Genomic DNA, 18349 nt, shown 5'->3' with positions numbered 1-18349 from the left:
TCACAATATATTAATAACATTACGACGGGCGCTTAATAATTGGGAGGGAGCGAAGAGGGCCAAATGTTAAACTGTTTTTAATATTATCTGTACATCTACCCTCACAGTAATGGGTATTTGAGATGTGATTTTTAAAGTAACAGTAGGTATACAACAAACTTAAAGTTTGCATACACATTATAATATACCTAACTAGCGGACGCCCGCGACTTCGTCCGCGTGGATTTCAGTTTTTCACAAATTGCTGCGAACTTTTTTTAGAACTTTTAAAGGAGAATAATTCTGTCATACATGATTTTTGCGATACTTTAACCGTTTACGCAGCGCACGCAGCGTAAGCTCTCAATAGGAAAAAAAACCCCGGTTTTGAAACATTCTTCATTGGTGCTCCGTTTCTATTGATCCTACTCGTAGCGTGATAATCTATAAGCTATAGCCTCTCTCGATAAATGCGCTATCTAACACTGAAAGAATTTTTCAAATCGGATCAGTTGTTCCTGAGATTAGCGCGTTCAAGCAAATAAACAAACTCTTCAGCTTTATAATATTAGTATAGATAGTATACTTAACGTATACAACAAATATAAGAAATTGAATTGAAGCAATTATAGAAAAAAGCTGAAGAATACAAGTTTTGAAATTACTTTCTGTTTTACATTCGCGCAATTTTTAATATTCGGGATGTTATGTGGTTTTTAAAAGCAAGTTTGGCGCAACATACATAACATAACATACATGACATAACAGAAATTTGCGTGTGAGCGTGTATTAAGTACAAATAAAATACAAAAGATAAGTAAATAGACATATAAATTCAGAATTCATTTATTCTTTACTCCCGTCATTTAAAATATAAAACAAAACAAATAATTGTATTAGCATTCAATTGTCCAATGGCATATAGACATAAATATTAATTTAAAAAGAACAATTTTAATATAATTGACACACAAAATAATAAATTAGTGTTTTCAGGTGAAATGGTGCATGTATCTACATAAACTATGACTACAGTTATTTATGTATCTATGTATGATAAAGTATATAACTGCCACGTTAGTCCAGTGGTTAGTCCACGAGCTCCTGCGGGTTCGAATCCTGAGTCGGGCTATGAAATTAAGAGCTTGTCTTTCTTATTCATACATATATCTTATCATCTCAATATATAAATCCGAAAGGTTATTACCGCTTTGAAAAATTCTTTCACTGTTTGGAAGCTACACTATCCACGAGTGCTATAGGCTTCTGAGCTAGAGTCTCCTCTCAGAATGAGAGGGGTTAGGTCAATAGTCCACCACGTTAGCCCAATGCGGATTGGCAGACTTCACACACGCAGAGAATTAAGAAAACTCTCTGGTATGCAGGTTTCCTCACGATGTTTTTCCTTCACCATTTGAGGCACGTGATTTTTAATTACTTAAAATTTACACACCGACCGAAGATGTATTTTCACTTAAACAATATGATTTGTATACATATTTATAATTTGCTTGCCAAGACTTTCTTTTGATACCAAACAAGTGACGATTATCTCAGTTTTTTTTGAGGTTGGAATCTGAAGTTTAGATTTAGTCATATATTTTTATAAAATTTATATAGCCTACGTCATCCGGGCCATTATTACTAATCTTTTGACTCTCATCCACTAAAATCGTTTCAGTACTTATAGTTTAAGGCGCTACGGGAAAGATACATACATACTGCTAAAATCATTACCCTTCCTTTTGGCTTCGCCGTAGTCGGGTAGAAATAGGCTAATATTAATGATCATGTTATACCTACATACATGCAACACAAGGCGTCATAAAAGGCTGGTAGGAGGTTTTGGCCGTGGCTAGTTACCACCCTACCGACAAAGACGTACCGCCAAGCGATTTAGCGTTCCGGTACCATGTGTAGAAACCGAAAGGGGTGTGGATTTTCATCCTCCTTCTAACAAGTTAGTCCGCTTCCATCTCAGATTGCATCATCACTTACCATCAGATGAGATTGTAATCAAGGGCTAACTTGTAAAAGAATTAAAAAAACAAAAAAGTAACACGGACAAATCAAATGAAAAAAAAACACACCAACACCATTCTGGTCTATCACATTGCGGGGTACGACATACCCCAGATGCAAGCAGAATTAGAAATATGCACAGAGGATTAAGTGGATTCGGTACTCATTGAAGAGCATCCCCTATTGTCATTTTAGCGGAGTCTCTTACAGATGTGACTCCTATACATATTTTTGGCAGCAGGTTTTTGATGGGGATTAAGGGATTTCGCTTGATATCTAGCGCTCTTGATTGTAAATTAATTTTGGGGTGAATTTGTTTGTTGTTTTTTTTTCGTGATTGTTTGATCTGGTAAATGCATTTTTAGTAAAAGTTATTGTAATTTGTATCACTTATGGTGTAATAATAATTTTCTCAAAAGAATTAGGTACATATTCGATTATATGAGAAATATAATTAACTAAACCACTGCGAACTGAATTGCGCCGTATTGTGTCGTAGCCAGAGTCTCTATTTATTTAATGAGGTTGCGGAGTGAATCTTCTGTACTTGTACATATATTTCTAGATAATTATTTACGATTAATTTCAAAGTTGATTTGAAAACTATTATGTACATTTTATTTGAAAACTACAACATTGTAAAATAAAAAAATCGTATTTTATATACTTACTCGTACCTACATAAATCTTGCTCAATTTGCATAGAAATGTTATAATTTACCCTATTTTTTTAGGTAAGAATTGAAGATTGTTTTAGGTAAAAATATTCTATACATCTGCTAGTGTATAAAGCGAAGTATAATCAATTTATGTTGGGAGATATTACCACCAATCACGTAGAAATTATTATGTAAAAAGTCATTTAGAAGGTTCGTATAGGTATGTGTTGAACCAAAATGGATTTGGGTAAAGGTCTACCTTCGATCTTAACAAATCCCTTTATACGCGCTTCGTTGGACTGGACTGTTAGGCCATTAACGTTTGCATATTATCTGAGAATACCGTAAGGCAAAAATTAATCATCAATACATATAAATAAATTGACTTGTCCGTTTGTGATTTCAAGATAACTGTGTCTCAAGTGATAGTTATTTTAATGATAACAAGCAGGTTTTTAAATTTTTTGTTTGTCTGACTTTCTGTTTGTCCGGGTAGGTTAAGGAAACAACATATAGGCTACTTTATATCCCGAAAATTTCATGCGGTTCCTGCAGGATTTGTTAAAACGTGGACAAAGTTGCGGGCATCCACTAGACTAATATACCTAATATTGTTTAAATATATTTGTATACGACAATATATTCAATGAATGGGCTATATATTATCTCCATATTCCTACGAAAACGGGAACCACGCGGGTGAAATCGCACAGAGCCAGCTAGTTATATATAACACCACAACACCAGACGCGCAAGCAGCGTGGTCTAATCGCCATCTATCTGAGTGGTAGTGTTATAAATTAACAACGTTACTTAGAAATTGGAACTCAGAAGTCAGAACGCCTGTGCGCTTTCTGTTTGCGGTAGTCCCAATACCTACATCTGGACACTGATGAAAAGAGTCATTACAAATACAAGAATAAATAAGATTACAGTTGCCAAATCGAAGAATGTGAAATCGACTAATGAGGTCACAATATATAAATATGACACAGTTGTTGTTCTATGACACGGATGCACTGCACCTGTGCTAACAACCAAAAGGTAATGTTTGGTAAAATGTATAACACCATTGCTCAAATTGGGCTACTGAATCATCTTTGTCTTTTGTTTTAAGATCTGTGTCATACCATTGCCCAATTTTTCGTAGAACAACGGTTATTCATAAGTAAGTGAGGAAGGCTACACTTATGATGGTACCTATATAAGAATAAACATACACTAATATAAGTTAGAATTTGTTAAAGAGACTGGTATTACTTATTAGGGCAAACAGACAATAACAAATAAAACATTTAATTATTAATTTAATAAGAGAAATTCTGAAGCTTTTCTTCAAAATGCCTACCTTAAGTACTTACCTAAATGCCTACAGTATTTGCAAGAAATATATAAATAAAGAAGAATAAAAATTTAAGCTATCTTATAGTAAAAAAATTATCCTAAAAATTTTTATTTAAAAAAATTAAAGAATAAGAAAACAAAACATGGGAAGAACACTAAAATACTCGTCTCCCATCAACTATGTGCCAAAACATCCTTCGGCAATATTGTAAACTAGAGGACGCCCGCGACTTCGTACGCCCTTAGACCTCTTTAATCCAGCCCTTACAGTTGTATCGCTGTAAATGGAGTAACTTTTCCCAATTTACCAATATTTCCCTTCACTGCTCTGCTCCTATTGATCGTAGCGTGATGAAAGTATACCTGCCCTGGAGTATAAAAATATTTCGATAACGAACATAAAGATAGAGAGACAGACAGACAGACAAAATTTCCTGATTGCATTTTTGGCATCAGTATCAATCACTAATCACTCGCTAATAGTTATTTTGGAAATATATTTCATCCACAGAGTTTACCTCTCTACAGATTTATTATAAGTATCGATAATGGATAATGTGTTTAATTTAATGTTTATACCTAGTTATGTGTGTTTAATCACCTTAATGTATTTACTAAAATTGTTCAAAAATAAACCAGATCAATTGTAGATATTTTACTTTATAATATTGTGACAGTATACTGTATTTGATCAACTGTACAAATACAGACGACATAGTTTTTAAAAGGAAAAATTGATAGTTTGCTAATGATACAAAATATTAATCACTTTAAAGGGACAGTACCTAAATTACGTTTATAAGATAACACAATGATCATCATCATCACAATTATTATCGGTGTATTTTCAATGGTCCACTTCAGGGGGCTTTCTACATACCTACATGAGGAGATTTAGAGCTAAGTGCGTCAGACCCACCATCCAACTTTTATACGTAGGCATGGTTGGTAGGCTAAAATTAACAGTTTGACTCTATTCTCTATAAATATGTTTATCATGAATGATTACGGCTGCGACGATGTTACGTGGTATATATGATATGCGGCCAGTGAAAAAAATATATAGACGATATTTCGACCAATGGCGTCGGAGCTGTCCCAGTCCCATCTCGTAAAAAATAGTAAAATGTAATCCTCAATCTCACTTATTCCGGTGCTTCCCGGAAAAAAAAACATAAAAACAAACTGCAATTTACTCTTCAAAACTGACAAAAGTAAAAAAAGGAATCTCTTTTCCTTTTTTTAGCGTGGGCCCAAAAGTTGACACAGGCTAAGTCACTGTAATTTTTATTTAAAGAGAGCATTTTTGTTTCTTTTGCATGAAATCTTTACTCTTCATATGGGCCCCGCAACTAATTTCGATTGCCCCTCCAAACACGCTACGCCACTGGCTACAGGGTTGTAACACCATCAACTCCAGGCAGCTTTTCTTTGTAAAAAAGAAAACCCACTCACGATCCATAGCCACACAACCTAACGAGGCAGGCTAAATAATGATCAACAGCTAAAGCTTTCATTATTAATTAATGATTAGCATAATGTTATAAGAAACGAACCTGTATATAAGCTTTCTCCTCACAGATCTTTTGAAGAATCCACTGCAGCCGTTACAGGCGAGGATGCCGTAATGCTTTCCCGAACTTGTGTCTCCACACACCACACACACCAGACCTGGCCATAGATAATAGAATATATTTAACATGGAAAATATACATTTAAAAAGTTTTGCTTAACTATCAAAACAAATTCCAGTTTTTATTTATCTTCAATATACAGGATGCACCGTAAATATTACGACATAGTCTACAGGGTGATAGCTGACATTAAGACCTACTACCTAAAAATGTGCTGAAAAATTACTTAAGCGTTAAATTACGTCCGCGCGGAATTTACTTTATCAGAAATCCCGCGGGAACCATGGATTTTTCCGGGATGAAAAGTAGCCTATGTGTTAATCCAGAGTAAAATCTATTTCCATTCCAAATTTCAGCCAAATCGCTTCAGTAGCCACAACGTAAAAGAGGAACAAACACACTTACACACTTTGACACTTACACACAAACTTTCGCCTTTATAATATTAGTGTGATAATTATTTTAACATATATTGCGTTATTTTATAAGGCTTTGATATCATCTATCACCCTCTAGAGTATGTTGTACTATTTACGGAACATTCTGTATATACCGTCAATATCAATTTAATCGTGAAGTCGGATGTCATACTAGTCCCTATGTAATTATGATTACAATCAACCTCAAACCTATTTGGCTTAAAAACTAACATAAAAAAGAAGACTGATCTGCCGACCTGTCTTACCCAAGTGGTTCATCTTCTTTGTAGGCGGGTCTGGCAGCCAGGGTCGCAGAGCTGGTGGCGCTAGAGCAGCTGCGACCAGCGCAGCAGACGTTGGTGGCGACCATCGCAGGGGAGATGTGTTGTCTTCGCCTGTAAGTAAGAGGTAGTTAATAAATAATTCGTTATCCATATTCGGTTCACTGCTAAGCACGAGTCTCTTCTTTGAATGAGAGGGGTTAGGGGAATAGTCCACCACGCTAGCCAAATAGCTAGATTGTCAGACTTCGCACACGCAGAGAATTTAGAAAATTCGCAGATATGCATGTCTCTTCATGATGTTTTCGCGTTGCCGATTGAGAGACGTGATATTTAAATTACTTAAAATGCACATAACTGAAAAGTTGGAGGTGCATGCCCCGAACCGGATTCGAACCAACAATTTCCGGAATCGGAGGTAGAGGTCATATCCACTGGGCTATCAAGGTTCTAGTATAGACATCACTATCAACCCATTTTCGGCTCACTGCTGAGCTCGAGTTTCTCTCAGAATGACGGGGTTAAGCCAATTATAGGTAATCCACTACGCTGGCCCAATGCGGATTGGCAGACTTCGCACCCGCAGAGAATTAAGAAAATTCTCTAGTAGGTATGCAGGTTTTTTCACGATGTTTTTCCTTCACCGTTTGAGACACGAGATATTTAAATTTCTTAAAATGCACACAACTGAAAAGTTGGAGGTGCATGCCCCGAACCGGATTCGAACCAACAACCTTCGGATTTGGGGGCAGAGGTCATATCCACTGAGCGATCACGGCTCTCAACTGAAAAAATCTTTCTTGGTTGAAACTGTAATTTTATTTATTCGTCATTGTCACTTAGTACCTAACTCAAAAATGCAGTGGAGCCGGAGAGGGGATTTTTGGATTTACTCATGCGCGCCAGTACATAAGGTGGTACTAAACAACCTTGCATGTTGTTGAGTACCACCACCAAGTATGAGCCCACAGCATTGCTAGGTAGATTTAGGAACGTTTAGGGCTAAAAACGACCAAACCAACCAACGCGTTGCAATATAAAACCGTTTTGTCCACGATCCACAAATACAATTAAATATTTTTTTTAATCAAGGAATAACAAAAAACATTTTATGTGAAATTCATTTTAGATTAGAAAACATACAATAGCAACCTGACCTAGTCAGTCAATAGTCTATATATCTCCTCACCCAAATATTTGCGTATATCGCACTTGATTATATTTTAAAACCGTTACAAATCGCTTTATCCCTGAAACCCATGGTGTAGCATTCACCAATTACTTAATTGATTCATCGTGCCAGTACCCATTATATTTTACCCTTTTATTGTGCTTTACAAGGTTAATTATAGAGCTTAAAATTGATTGTCACAGCGCTCCAGTTATGTTGGTCGTATTAAAGTACCCCTATTTTATTCGATAGCAAGTGGAAATGCTATTAAAGTAAAAGGGTGTGATTTGCGATAGTTATTCTATTACCGTTATTGATATTAAGTGTTTATATGAAACTGTTGGGAATTATGAAGTGTTTATGAATATGAAAGCTAAGTTGTTGGAGTTTACTCCTTAAGAATCGATTTTATAGCCCCCGGTACGAAAAAAATATGGTCAGTAAAATTGGATGAACGATTGACAGCGTTACATTTTTGTGCGCACCGCGGCCTGCTGCTCCTCGGTTGCGCACCTTTCACTTTTCAGGCGTATGTATTGAGACATACAACGTGTATGCTGCAGGGCAACATACACTTATTTAGACAGTCGATCTGAAAGAGTAAACTCCATTCGTGCGTCGGAAAAGTAACAAAAATGTGTGTGTCAGCCAATTTTTTTTGTTACTTTCTGTATTTAAAAAAAATAGAATAGTTATAATAATTGTAAGTCTTTAATATTTGTATTTGATAAGAATAATAGTTTAAATATACTTACTACACAAATTATAAAACAAAGACATCCGTCATGTCTGTCTGTCTGTCCGCAATAAATTCAAAAACATACTCGTACTTCATGCTGTTTTCAATAAAAGATGATGAGTGAATTATGAAGAAGGTTTTGGTAATTATTTTTTCAAGATTTTCTGTAAATTGATTTAAACATGATAATTATTGAAAGAGTTGGAAAAAGTCAAGACACTTGGGAGCTATAATCAAAAACGCTGCCAGAAACATGTAGCTGGAATGGAATGGAATGGAATTTTAGTTTTTTAGTTTTTATTTATCTTCAATGTACAGGATGCCCCGTAAATATTACGACATAGTCTACAGGATGATAGTTGACATCAAGGCCTACTACCTAAAAATGTGCTGAAAAATTACTTAAGCGTTGATTTTATACTTGACTAGCAGACGCCGCGCGGTTTCACCCGCGTGGTTCCCGTTCCCGTAGGAATACCGGGATAAAATATAGCCTATAGCCTTCCTCGATAAATGGGCTATCTAACCCTGAAAGAATTTTTCAAATCGGACCAGTAGTTCCTGAGATTAGCGCGTTCAATCAAACAAACAAACAAACAAACTCTTCAGCTTTATAATATTAGTATAGACTAGCGGACGCCCGCGTCCGCGTGGAATTTATTTTATCAGAAAACCCGCGGGAATCATGGATTTTTCCGGGATGAAAAGTATCCTATGTGTTAATCGAGAGTAAAATCTATTTCCATTCCAAATTTCAGCCAAATCGCTTCAGTAGCCACAGCGTAAAAGAGGAACAAACATACTTACACACTTACACACAAACTTTCGCTTTTATAATATTAGTCCTCCTCGTTTGCGCACCTTTCACTTTTCAGGCGTATGTATTGAGACATACAAAGTGTATGCTGCAGGGCAACATACACTTATTTAGACAGTCGATCTGAAAGAGTAAACTCCATTCGTGCGTCGGAACTGACACACACATTTTTTTTGTTACTTTCTTTATTTAAAAAAAATATAAGAGTTATAATAATTGTAAGTCTTTAATATTTGTATTTGATAAGAATAATAGTTTAAATATACTTACTACACAAATTATAAAACAAAGGCAACCGTCATGTCTGTCTGTCTGTCCGCAATAAATTCAAAAACATACTCGTACTTCATGCTGTTTTCAATAAAAGATGATGAGTGAATTATGAAGAAGGTTTTGGTAATTATTTTTTCAAGATTTTCTGTAAATTGATTTAAACATGATAATTATTGAAAGAGTTGGAAAAAGTCAAGACACTTGGGAGCTATAATCAAAAACGCTGCCAGAAACATGTAGCTGGAATGGAATGGAATGGAATTTTATAAATATACAAGAAAGTTTGAAAGTTGGTAGATTTTTCTTTCAAGGATAGCTTACTACATTTTTTACATTATATAGGCGAGCGCTTGGCTGCAATCTTGCTTGGAACGCTTTATACGCGTCTAAGGGACAACTACGAATAAAGGGAGACCTCTGCGATGCCTGGCAGTTCTATGGTAAAAAGCTGAAAAGGGAACTAGATTGAAAATATACCCATTATATATTCTAAAATAATGGTCACGTACAACGAAAGTTCTCATCAATTTTCTCACGGACGAAGCCGCGGGCGTCCGCTAGTAAATTATAAAAGTATTTTCTCTGCGGATAGTGTCTTCGATACACCAGTTCTCGTAGTTAGAGACAGCGGCAGATGGAAGCTGCAAGTGACGTTACCTTAAATGGAATTACGTCATTAAATTACTAGTGCCTTCGCTGCCACAGAGTTCGTAAGCTTAGAGGCACCACTACGAACTATTCTTAGCTATTGTATATTGGTGAAAACCTATTATCTATGTATCTAAGGTGAAAACATTATATGATCTGTGTACTTTTAAGAACGAGATTTATTTTCCAATACACTTTATAAATACATTAGAAGAGTTTAAGCTGACAAAGTATGGCTTTTCTTCTATACTTCTATACTAATTTTATAAAGAGGTAATGTTTGTGGTAGGTAATGTAGGGGGTAATCTCCGGATTAACTGAACTGTTTTTTAAAATGAAACCTATAAATAACGTAGCTTTCTAGTGACCAATAACCAATAGAAAGTCACGTATAGGCGTGATTTACGAGGGTAAAACCGCCGGGTGTCGGCTAGTATTTCATAAAGATCTAATCTACTGACCATACTATAAATTCTTCTTTACGATTCTTTATTCTTTGGAAATTAATTATTACATAAGCCAATATTCCGACAGCGCAACGCTAAAAAAATAACCTTAACCTTAAGCACAGTTTTCACGACAGAAAAGGTTTTCTGCGCAGAAAAAATATTTTTGTCTGTGGTAATGTTGTTAATCTATTGTAAGAAGAAACCACAACTGACAGCTAACCAATTAAAAAATTATCAAGTTGCCATTATGTAACATTTAAATTAAAAGTAAAATGTTTTTTAACTTTAATTTATTTACTTACAATATTATTTTATAGCAGGTCTACGAAAATATTAATGCTACATCCACCGTCCCTCGGTGAAAAGTAAATAAACAAACACAATAAAGTCAGTCTGATTGCCGGTTGTCAATTATGTCTGACTACCCCCAGATAACTCGATTTTGTGTCAAAGGGCTACTTAGAAATGTTGAATTATTTCTATTGTGTTGATGTAGAAAAATGTCGTACAAAATAAAGGAATTTTATTTTTTTAATTCAAAGAATTTAAGCATATATTTTATTAATATCGATTGACCGGCTAATGAAGTTAGCGAAATACATATTTGTTGTTCCTTTAGCCGTGGAGAACTCCTGGGCCATAAATTTTCAGTGCCTAAAAATTTCTCCAAATTATTTTATCGCAGCTAGTTGCCTCGACTGGTGACAGAAGGGCTGACTCATTTTTCGCGCAAAGGATCAGCCTGGCTGTCCAACGTGTTATAGCAGCAAGCAACCAGTATTCTTGCTACCATTCCATGTGGACATGATTTGTATAGTATCATTATCAGAAAATTAAGTAATCATGCTTTTAAGACGTACATATTTCACTGGTTAATTGATTGCGATTACAACTATGTCGAAAATCTAATTGTTCAACACATTCTTTAAACTCGAACACATGAGGATACTTTTCTTAGCAAGCGCGTTCATACTTAATTAAACACACACACACGAAAATTTATTTATTTGTGTTTGAATTTTAATAAGTAACACTAATGGGAATCCACTGGCTCCCAAGATACAGTTACAGCTAGTTTGGGAGACAGGGATCTACTCTATTATTGTATTACAAATTTGTTACTGTGTGATTAATATATATTTTTTATTTATTCATTTATTTTATAGTTAATAGGATAAGTTAGTTCTAGTTTCCGATTGTATCTCTCTAATGACGTACCTACAAAAAGATTTTGTTTTTTAAAAATCGCATTTTATTCGCACAACATGTCGTCCGCCGCTTCAGGCTCACCCTGCGGGCATGCGGTCAATATTGATTTTGTCACAAGTTGATTAAGCAATAATCACCCCTTTCCACCGCCACCCTGTGGAGAGACCTCGTGTCAATGCTTTGTCCAATGTGTTCGTCATTCTTGGAAACAATTGATTTTTAATAGATGCAACCAAAGTACAACAAACGTAATAATACGTACACAGCACCTACGTATTCATGTCCTAATATAGGCAAGTTCCTAAACCTAAGGTTGCCTGGCAGAGATCGCTACTAAGCTGTAAGGTCGCCTTTTGTACACTTCTTCTTATGTTACTGTTTTGCTCGTTTTTTAGTTATTGTGGTGTACAATAAAGAGTATTAAATAAATAACAAAATAAATAAACAAAGATCATACATTCATAAAATTCGTATAAACTGTATCCATTATAAATTTCAGCCAAATTCATTCAGTACTTTTTACTTTTGTGTTATAGACTGAGTAACAAACATCCATACAAACTTTTCGACTAACAACATTTTGTTTTGTTTCAGTGGCATTGCAATATGTATGTATGTCAGGTTAGTTTGTAACACACTAGAAGGATTTCGCACCAGTTGTATACTACGTGGGAGTCATTGATATCATCATCATCATCATGTCAGCCGATGGACATCCACTGCAGGCCTTTTGTAGGGACTTCCAAACATCACGATACTGAGCCACCTGCATCCAGCAAATACCTGCGACTCGCTTGATGTCGTCGACCAACACTGTCTAATGCGGTCCAGCACCTTGGGACCCCAACGACCATCAGCTCTTCGAACTATGTGCCCCGCCCATTGCCACTTCAGCTTTGCGACACGTTGAGCTATGTCTGTGTCTTTAGTTCTTCTGCGGATCTCCTCATTTCTGATTCGATACGCAGAGACACTCTTAGCATAGCTTGTTCCATCGCCCGCTATGTGACTCTGAGTTTTCTTATGAGGCCCATAGTTTGCGACCAAGTTTCTGAACCAGCCGAGTTGGATTCGCCCATTAACTTGTAAAGAATAAAAAAAAATGTAACATCAACATCTAAGCGTAAAACAATATCACAAAATGTAACAAACATAATATATAAAATAAAATCGCGCCGGAATAACAGAAAAGAAGGCTATATAAAACTCGGAGGGACATAAAAGAAAATTGTATGAGACACATAAAAAGAACAGTTTGGAAAATTGGAAGTCGACGAGCGGAGAGCGAAGTAAATCCCGGTATCAAGATAAATCAATGTTTGTCCCGAGTATGGCACTTACGCCTTGGATAAAGGATGGCGTGGAGTGGCTAGATCTAAATTTTTTGTATTTCATTTGACGCAATTTACGAATACTTTAATAAATATATTTTACTGTATTCGTAAATGGACTTGACCGCAACGTTCATTATAAAAAAATCAAATGTTTTTTTTTTAAAGCAGAAAGACAATGATATAATAATGTATGTACATAAATGTTCACAGTTCAAATTTATTTATACGTGAAATAAATAAGTAGGGTGTTGTTTTGAACTTTAATGTCACAACTTGTATAAATATTATGTTCAATATTTTGTAGCATGCTATAAACTAGTACAAATAGAACAAATAATTGTTTCCTTGTAATTTCATTTACTTATGCATAAAATGGCTATTAATAAGAAATGATTTCATATTCTGAATTTTAAATATAAAATCGATGCTCTATTAATATCTAGATAAGCCAACTTTTAATATATAATTATATTATTATATATAATATAGTTTGATATTTAAAACTTTACTGCCTACTTATCTCTTTATAAATAATTATTCATAAAGGATTTAGAGTAAACTCATATGTCTGTGTCTAAATAATTAACATAGTTAAAAATTGTTTCCTACAGTTTATTTATTTTATAACTTGTATAAAACTGCTACTCTATTCTTCCCTTAGCCGCTATTCAGAAACGGGAAACTTTGTCGCTTGCCGTTTTATTTGGTTTTCTTTTGACGCGAGCTCTTGAGCCGTCCTGATTAATTTCTCCCTCCCCCTTTCAAAGAAACGATCTGAGGAATCTTTTAGAACTACCCCCCACTTACAGTCATCCTGTTTTACGTTATGTTTCGCTAAAGCGTAAAGAAAATCTTATAAGAAAGTGTTAAATATATGTAAGTGACGTGTACTATAAAAAAAGATAACCACCTGAGTTAAGAATATATAATTATTATCATACTGGATGGCTTTACTGTTTACCAACAAACAAATTAAAAATAAGGGTATAAATCGCTAGTCATTCTACGCCTAATAATAATTATAATTAACTTGTTCTTAAATTAATGAAAATAAGTTTGATTAAAAATATTAAAACAATTAAATAGGTATAGTTAATACATTTTGAATAACATTTTATGAAATACAATACAATAATTAAAATAAATAAGTTCTGAAATGACATGCGTTTTCTTCGTTGACATTATCTTGTATGACATTACCTTCATTTAAATTTTTGTTGGTAAACAGTAAACATCGGGTATGTCTTTAGTATAGATCAAGGATAGGTCTTCGGAGGGAGACCACTATCAAATTCATCCTATAAACGCGTATAACGCTATTTATTACTTTAAAAAAGTTCTAATGCCTAAAACTCTTAAGCATGGTTTATATGTGGCCTATGGTCTAGCTGTGAAATAATCTGCTTTACTTTCTCTTGATTTCTAATGCAAATTTTCTTTTCAATATCAAGTTTTACAGTGCCACGTCATGTACGTAAAAAGTACAGGTTTTTCCTTACGTAAAACAAACAATATTCAATGGAATCGATTCAATATTACAAAATAATGAAGTAGCATTGACAGAAGTAACGCATCCCAATGTTATTCAACACGCGCACCCATTATTGGAATACGAAAATGAAATTTGAATCCCCATCTCTACTGCTGGCTGTTTGGTATTCACGGCACGCTCTGACCGGGTAAAGTGGCAAATCATGGAGCGGCTGAAAATCAGTCAAATAGACCCCGAGTTACGGGCGCGCGCCTGCCGAATAATAATAGGCCTTCGGCTTGCCAGATAGAACAATTTGATAGTAGGTGTATCAAAGGCCCAATTTGAATTTAACGATCTCTTCACACTGACGTCGGTGGGCTTTCATTAAAGAAAATGCCGTGTTCATGGAATCTTCCTACTGAAAGATAACTCTGTGGAAAGTGCCGTGGAGTATTACTCTGGAATAGAACTCTGTTGACTGTAGATTAGGGAATTCGATAGTTTCCTTTACTTATCTAGGGCAGGTTTTCTTTTTTTTATTCTTGACAAGTTAGCCCTTGACTACAATCTCACCTGATGGTAAGTGATGATGCAGTCTAAGATGGAAGCGAGCTAACTTGTTCGGAGGAAGATGATAATCCACACTCCTTTCGGTTTCTACACGATATCGTACCGGAACGCTAAATCGCTTGGCGGTACGTCTTTGCCGGTAGGGTGGTCACTAGCCACGGCGGAAGTCTCCTCCCAGCCAGATTTGGACCAATTAAGAAAATCTCAATCTGCCCAGCTGGGGATTGAACCCAGGACCTCCGTTTTGTAAATCCATCGCGCATACCACGGAGGCCATCAAAAACAACTTCACAACGGAAACGAAGGCAATTACGTGCAAACCTACCTTTCGGTGCTGTAGACCCACCTAGATGCCAGGAGGCAGCTTCCTCGCTGGGACAACTTGACAATGACTTTACGGACACGTGCCGCAGACAAGGCCTTAATAATAACAACTGTTATCTTGTGCACACCACAATTAAATTAAATTAATACGAGAAGTCTAAAAAGTGCCAAGTGGCACGTAGCACTCCGTGGTCTCCATGATTTTGTAGATTGCAATAGAAATACTTCGTTCTCCTGTGTTGTACTAACGGGTCTCAATTGCCGGCCAGTTGCTCACATTTTGGAGCAGTAAGTTTTTTCATAAGTACCCTCAACTTTGATTAATCTACAAACCTAAATTAAAGATAGGATAGGATTATCGAGAAGAATTAATTGGAATAGAGATATTTAAGAATAGAAAGACTACCCATACCCATTATTGATGTAAATAATGTTGGTTTTAAAGATTTTTGTTCTTGAAAAGAGAAGAATTTTTCTCAGCAGAACCTGCCTTCTGTACCTTTAAGTAAAGTCTACAAATAGTCAGTCACACTTGACCTATCACAACTAATTGTAAACAGTTATGTAAGTCTAATTGAAATTTTTAAAAAATCTGAAAATAAATAAATTTTGAATTTTGGTAATATCTATTGTAATTTTTTTTGTATATTGCCCTGTGATTAATAATATATTGTACTAGCTGACACCGCGCGGTTCCCGTTCCCGTAAGATTACGGGGATAATATATAGCCTATAGCCTTCCCCGATAAATGGGCTATCTAACACTGAAATAATTTTTCTAATAGTAGTAGTAGTACTAGTAGTTCCTGAGATTAGCGCGTTCAATCAAGCAAACAAACAAACAAACAAACTCTTCAGCTTTATATATTAGTACAGAAGCATAGATATAGATTTTGACTTACAATCATAGTGGGTAAAGTATACACAGACCCCTCTTTTTTATCGTAAAAAAATCAACATTAAAAAAAAATTGTTGGTTTGAAAAAAATACAATTTGCATAATGTAACTTATTTCTCAGTTGAAACGTAAAGCCAATTTTTTAAAGGTACTTATTGATTACCTACCTACTTAAAATACTGATATCTTTCTTTTTATATTACCTACATTACGCACATGTAGGTAATATAAAACCTTTATCATCCAAACGGTTCTTTTTAAAATCTTGGCAAAGAGTTTTATGTCAGAAAAGTGCTCAACATTTTATTAAAAAAATTAACTTTGTGAGATAAAATATAATAAATAAAACATTTAATTCTATCATTTTAATAATTTTGACAATAAATGTCCATTTATCGTGATCAGAAACCCAAAAATATTAATTTACTTAACTAGTAATACTGGCTGTTTTTGGTGCATTTGTCTAAAAAACAAACGCTGGTGAGCGCACTTCGTTATCTGTGCAAAAATGACAAGCGTATCAAAATGTCATCATATGGAAAACAGACAAAGATGCAAACTTATTTTCAGAAAGTGTGTTCAAAATGTATTCCCTAGCAAATGTATCTTATGACATACGTGTGCTTTGATAATTAAAGCCTCTGCTTCCTTACTTTAGCTCTCGCCTTTGGCTCGAGCTGCAATATCGCCTAGGTTGTAATTTTCAACTTACAGCACTTATATCATAATGTACTATTATAAAATCGATTAGGCATGAAAGCGTAACAAACATATTCACATTCGCATTTATAACGTTTTTAATTGGGATTAATACAGGCATTGTAAACTTTCGTAGCAAACCGTAGCCGTAGAACTTCTACGGTTCGTAGAGCCTTCACGAGATAAAAACTTTTTAGATATAAAGACATTGATTTCCATATTAAAATAATTTAAAAATAATAAAATAAAGAGGAAAGCTTTGATTGTTTATTTGTTCCTTTGCATTTAATAGGCTCTGAAACTATTCTTTCACCATTACAATCCTACATTATCTATACTAATATTATTAAAAGGTAAAGTTTGTGGTATCGTAAAGGCTTTACCACTGCATTTGCGCGTGTCATAAATTATATTTTACCCCCATGTTCTTACGGGAACGGACATTCGGTTGTTCTTCCCCACTTTCAACCCCTACAAATTTTAAACGGCCCAACCGATTTTCATCAACACTCGCCGCAAGTCACCTTTGATACAAAAAAAAACTAAATTGAAATCTCGTCATTCGTTCGGGAGCTATGGTGCCTCAGACAGACAGACAAGTCAAACTTATAACACCCCTCTTTTTACGTCGGATAATAACAATAAAACAAATGAAAAACAAGGCTTAAACTTACCTCCTAATCTACCATCTTGATGGTCTTGTGTTAACGAAAGGGGAGTTTGTGCCACTTCCATTTTTGAAAATACAGTTCTTATGTAACTACTAGTTCTTGGTCCACACTGACACTTTTTTACAGCTTCATTCTATTTTTAAAATAGTTCGATTTATCTATTTTAGCTAATCACTATAATACTAACATTTAACTATGGAATAGTTTTATAATTAATTGAAATCGTAAAATTCTAAAAATTGAAATTTAGACTACTTATGGATTTCTTTCGCTGATCGTAAATTAATATTAAACTAATTAAAGTACCGCAAATCGTCACTATAAAATACCTAAAATATTTCCGAACGCGTTCCGTAACTGTCACTTTTGACGTATTTTTTTTTAGAACATTGGCAGCGAGCCTCGCGTTCTGCGGCCGGAGTACTTTTGACTCGATCTCTCCGGTCTCCGCGTGGCATCGCTCGAAGGCGGGGCGAGTCTCCGCCCCGTTGCTTTTCGCATCTGACTGCGGCCCCCAGACAGGGGGAGACTTCGATTTTGGGTCAGCTGTTAAGCGTCCGTTTTAAGCTTTAATTTGTGGCATTACGCCGCTGCGTCAGCCAACCATTTAGAATAATGACGCCCGTTTCGAAAGCTGAAATTAAATGGTTATTTCGTTTTCCCATTTACATGGGTTTTATGGCGAACGGATGTAAAGTTATACATTTTATTTATTTTAATTTTATTTTAATGAGA

At 35.2% G+C, this 18349-nt stretch overlaps 1 protein-coding gene across 1 annotated transcript in view; it reads right to left on the bottom strand.

Moving 5' to 3' along the window:
• Nucleotides 1–7274, bottom strand: part of LOC112043779 (photoreceptor-specific nuclear receptor) — a 30342-nt gene extending 23068 nt beyond the window's left edge. The window contains exons 1-3 of the mRNA XM_052885120.1: nt 7232–7274; nt 6324–6452; nt 5561–5675 (exon numbers count right to left, since the gene is read on the bottom strand). Coding sequence (XP_052741080.1) covers nt 5561–5675; nt 6324–6452; nt 7232–7274 — 287 coding nt within the window. The remainder of the gene's footprint in view (nt 1–5560; nt 5676–6323; nt 6453–7231) is intronic.
• Nucleotides 7275–18349: the final 11075 nt, after the last annotated feature.

This window comes from Bicyclus anynana, chromosome 2 (assembly GCF_947172395.1).
Source record: "Bicyclus anynana chromosome 2, ilBicAnyn1.1, whole genome shotgun sequence".
In the NCBI taxonomy this organism is placed as follows: Eukaryota; Metazoa; Arthropoda; class Insecta; order Lepidoptera; family Nymphalidae; genus Bicyclus; species Bicyclus anynana.
This window is presented reverse-complemented; position numbering and strand designations above follow the sequence as displayed.